Below are 5000 nucleotides of genomic sequence, written 5' to 3'. Positions count from 1 at the left end.
CTGTTTAAATGGGAGCAGGACAGACTGTAGTCAGTCAGTCATCTGGGAAAGCGATGGGGACTGTGGCAGGCTGAGAGGCTCCAATTCCCCACGCAGGCTGCAGGTGTGGTGGAGGCCAGGCTCCGCCCCCTGGGACAGGGGGAGGGGTCGGGTGCATGTACCTGGGGAGCTTGAGGGTCACAGGCACTCCACATTAGCCTACCGCTGTCGCTGTACACATGCAAAGTCTGGTTTACATGGGGCAACACACACACACACACACACACACACACACACACACAAAGACACACACATGCACACACACACACACACACACACAAAGACACACACACACACACACACACACACACACACACACGCACACACACATACACGCACACACACACACACACACACACACACACACACGGTCGCGCCAGAATAAAATGTTGGCATTTTTCCGTTTCTGCAAACCACGGATTTGTTCGATATGTTTCTGAACCAAAAGTAGTCACATATCAACATTTCAACAAATCCTGCGTTTCCAAAGTAAATTGGAAAATGTCAGTTAAGACCCAGTCAATTAGAAAACGTCACAGCGTTTATTTGAAAATGTTATGCAAAAAAACGACGTCGGTTAAGGTTTAGGGTTAGCCACGGCTACACTGATCCGTTTTCCGGATCAGATACATTTCTGTCCGTTGAGTTGTTTTGGAGCGTACATTGAGTAAACGGACAGTAAATCGGTCCATCCAGAATAAGTTCAACTGGATTTAACTTCCTGTTAGAAACGGATGTAAATCTGCCGGAGACGGACCTCTGGCCGGACAACGAACAGGTCTTGTTGAAAATGAATTTAAATGAACCTATAGACACGATGGATGAATGTGCTCACTCACGGCCTGGTTTGTGTAGGGTTAAATAACGTGTCTATAAACGTTAGCCTAAATGTGACTTGTCGTTGAAATGTAGCCTAATCTTTGAATCCACTGCGGGATGGAACCCTGCTCTCCAGTCAACTTTATCTCATCCCATTTCCTACCAATTAGCACAGTATTAGACTTTCAAGATGCGTGCATTTAGGCTGTAAACGTCCACGTGCAGTTTATATTCCTTGGGGTTGGGGTTATAGGCACTGGTCAGTGGCCCCCTGGTGGTTGGGGTTAGGCACTGGTAGCCACATGGTTGGGGTTAGGTTTTGGATATGGGTCAAGGTATAGGGATGGAAGCTCCATCGCCAGGGAAAGGCGGGGTAGGCCGGCCTTTGCAACACCGCCCTCCGGTTGGTTATCGTTCACGGGCCGCCATCTCGGTGCTAGTCCACAACAAGTCTTCATTTTACATGAGGAACCGCCTCTCTTCCCAGAATTCAAGGTCACGTGACTAGTGGTCATGTGACTGCCCTCTGGTGGTCACGGCCAGCACACTGCATGCAATTTAATAGTGGAAAACGTGTTATTTGTACTAGGCTAACTAAGAGATCGGACTGCTCCAGTGCCACAGACAAAATGTTTACACCCTCTGCCACCCCTGACCACGTCGGCCTACTTTAAACCGTGCTATATTAATAGCAGTCTGTCTCTATAGCTATATATATATCTATATCCAGACATGCAACATATTTTGCTTCACAAAGTTTGACATTCAACGTATCCGTACCATGATGGTTTGCAGAAACGATTGCCAACATTTTATTCTGGTGTCTGCTGGGCCATGGACTCTGCAGTCTCCATCCAGCCTCCCTCCGCGGCCGTTGGCCAGTGAACTGAACTGATGGGGAGAGATGATAAGGGCCGTTAGCACGCGGGATTATATGCTGTTTCAGCACGAGACATCATCTTGGGGCAGGCGAGTGACGCGTGAGCAGCATCCAAGCAACAGATGCCCCCTCCCGCGCCCGCCCCCATCGCTTCCTATAGCAGACCATCTGTTCAGGTCCGTTCAATACATAGTTGGATAAGTGCCTGTTTTACGCAATGTTGCCGATTAGACACGTGGCCATATCTCGATTAATTCCCACCAGACGTGGTGGAGATTTGGCGCACACCATAAGAGCCGCGCGCTGTATAGGATGCAGTTGGAGAAGTTCAGTCAGAGAGAGAGAGAGAGAGAGACGCGCAGAGGCAGAGCGCAGCCGCCGCAGTCTCGCGGCCACAGATGTGCGCAATTGCGCGCACAATGGGATCAATGCGGGGGCACGTGCGGCTCGCGAGCCCCCCGGCTGTCAATGGCCATGATGACAATAGACCCCCACTGCACGACGTCTCGCCAGCGTTTGTTGCGCCATGATGGCATTTGTTGTTAAAATCGGGGGGAAAGAATAGGCTATTGGGAGTACAGAGAGATTAGATTAGTGTGTACAAACGCGTAGGCCTATCAGATTATAAATGACTATCATGATGTAATAACCAGCAGCCTGGAAATCTAATATTTTTTATGAAGCTTTAAAATAATTCACATTTTGCTTTGGGTCTACACTGGAGTTTGCTTGTTGAGAAATTCAATTTAACATGGCAGAGGCGAAAATATACGGCCTAAATGGGCTACCTAAATATTTAGGCTATGTCTGTCTGCATTGCAATAAATAAAACAATGGTGGAAAACTTAGCCTAACACTTTCCAAAAATATAAAATATAAAAATCACCACAATATAGATGATAGTGCGTTTAATGCATGGGATATAGCCACCTTCAATTAGCATAGCCTAGCCTACTTTAAAGGCTATAGGCTATTTTGTATTTTGAATCATTTAGGCGGATTATGTTCCGACCTGATGTATTCCAGGACACCGATCGATTGAGTCATTCTGCTCTGACTCACTGGACGGTCCTCGGGGGCAGAGTATGACGCTAATAAGTGGAAGAAAACAATTGAATGAGCGGGTGAACTAACGCACACACCTGCTCTTTGCACACCAAGCTGTCAAAATCACTTATAGGCTACACCGAGATGGACGAGCGTCTCTTGGCTATCGCGCGTAATTAAGTGGAAAATTCCTAATCCAACCGACTAATGACATGAAATGAAATATAGCCTAATAGTGACAATCAGTTGAGATCATTATTCAGAACTCACACCAGGTTATAGAAGTGCAATGGTGTGATTTTTTGGGTCAAAATCTCGAAGTTTTGGGAGGCACAATTTAATTATAGGCGTTATAGGAGGAGATGTGCAAAAATGGCTATGTGCGCTCGGACGCGCGCAGTCGCCCCCCATTCACTCAACCACACGCACGCACACGCACGCACGCACGCACACACACAGACACACACACACACACACACACACACACACACACACACACACACACACACACACACACACACACACACACACACACACACACACACACACACACACACACACACACATACACACACAACACAACACACGCGCGCGTCTGGTGAAACTTTTGGCCACGAGCCCGCCACGCGCGTTTGGATGAGTTGGACATGGGTGGGGTGGGGTGGGGTGGGGTGGGCGCGTGAGGGAGGGGCTTACCGGCTAACGGCTTGGCAAAACACTCCAACACAGCCCCGGTCCTGCCAGTCCCACGCGCGCCGATGGCTTTCTGAGGGATAGAGTTGGGGACACTGGCAGATGCTCAGATAAACGCAGCGACTGTGGAATAACCGCTCGATCAATTTGGCTGCTGGTCTTTGAAATTAGGCGAGCTGAGGCATCTGATCATTTTCACAAAGCCAGCTGCTGTGGATCCAAACAGGTGAGTTTCACATTCATAGCCTGATTCCTGCTGATTAGGCTATTTAGGCATATTTATTGTTATGCACAGACCTATTTACTACGAATAAATAAATTATGTTATCAGTGAAAATTAGTCATCGTTTTGTTGCGAGGGGCAACAAATAAATAACTAATCAGCAATTCTGATTGATAGAGCCTACGAAATTGATGAGTGCATTTTTCAATAAGTTATAGCCTAATTAAGTGATTTTTTTGCGCATTCTTTCTTCAGACAAGTGCGTGTCAATAAACTGTCCCACTTTTACGCACTACTGCACAACAAAACTAGGCCAACTTTATTCGAAACAATCGCATTTTCTGTTATTATTATTTTAACTATTAAGCCTCATTCAATCAAATTACCATTATTCAACCGAGGGAACAACATTTAAACATGTCACATCTGGGGGATGGGGGGTAAATAGGTCTAGACGCAAATCAACGCACATGTAACTTCTCTAAAACATTGGGCCGCTTGTTCCCATGCATGTCATGATTTGCATGTTGCCCCCTATTTAATCTGGCTTTATGGCGGCTAAATCCCGTCGTGTCCCAGATTGACAGCGTCTCCAATGACGACATAATACAGCAGGGAGCCACTCACTTCATCCTGAGTAGTAGCCTATCCCATAATATTTCCGTTGTATTGTATTTCAGGCTAACTGTGTTTCTCAGCTTTGGTCTATGGTGTCAGAATGGGCAGAGGCATGATAGCTATCTGCAAACTGAGTGAGCTGTCCACAACACAGTGCTGAAATGACTGCACTCATAGCCTACTGTATTTCATTGGATAAAGAAACTAGATAAATAATTTTCTATATATTTTTGTTGCCCTGAATTAATCTCAATTAGGCTACACTGTCATGAGTGGTCAGTTAAATTAATGAACTTTAAAAGTCACGACACTGTTGAAAATGTCTAAGTTAATCAGTGTGCTCTGCGTCTCCAGATCACTATGATGACCAAACCATTCGGGAAGCCCGGCGATGTGAGTGAGCTGGTGAACTCCCTCGGCTGGCTGGAGGAGGAGGACCTGAGCTCCCAGGACGGAGAGGAGATGAGCCCAGAGATGAGGAGCCGCTACGGGCTGGCCGACGGAGGCCGGATACGCCTCTCCACAGAACTGTGCAGCGAGGACATGGAGGAAGAGGAAGGGGAGGACGAGGACGAAGACGAGGAGACGATGGGACCCAACGGAGAGCAGGCCCCCAAACGGAGAGGCCCCAAGAAGAAGAAGATGACCAAAGCGCGAGTGGAGAGGTTTCGCGCCCGGCGG

General features: G+C 47.4%; 1 protein-coding gene across 1 annotated transcript in view; it reads left to right on the top strand.

The window, feature by feature from the left end:
* Nucleotides 1–43: 43 nt before the first annotated feature.
* neurod4 (neuronal differentiation 4) overlaps nucleotides 44–5000 on the top strand; it is a gene marked incomplete at its 3' end in the record, with an annotated part of 5797 nt that continues 840 nt past the window's right edge. The window contains exons 1-2 of the mRNA XM_083657201.1: nucleotides 44–151; nucleotides 4656–5000. The exon at nucleotides 4656–5000 is cut by the window's right edge and continues 840 nt beyond it. Coding sequence (XP_083513327.1) covers nucleotides 4680–5000 — 321 coding nt within the window. The 5' untranslated portion in view covers nucleotides 44–151; nucleotides 4656–4679. The remainder of the gene's footprint in view (nucleotides 152–4655) is intronic.

Source organism: Poromitra crassiceps (assembly GCF_964638095.1).
Source record: "Poromitra crassiceps genome assembly, chromosome: 20".
In the NCBI taxonomy this organism is placed as follows: domain Eukaryota; kingdom Metazoa; phylum Chordata; class Actinopteri; order Beryciformes; family Melamphaidae; genus Poromitra; species Poromitra crassiceps.
This window is presented reverse-complemented; position numbering and strand designations above follow the sequence as displayed.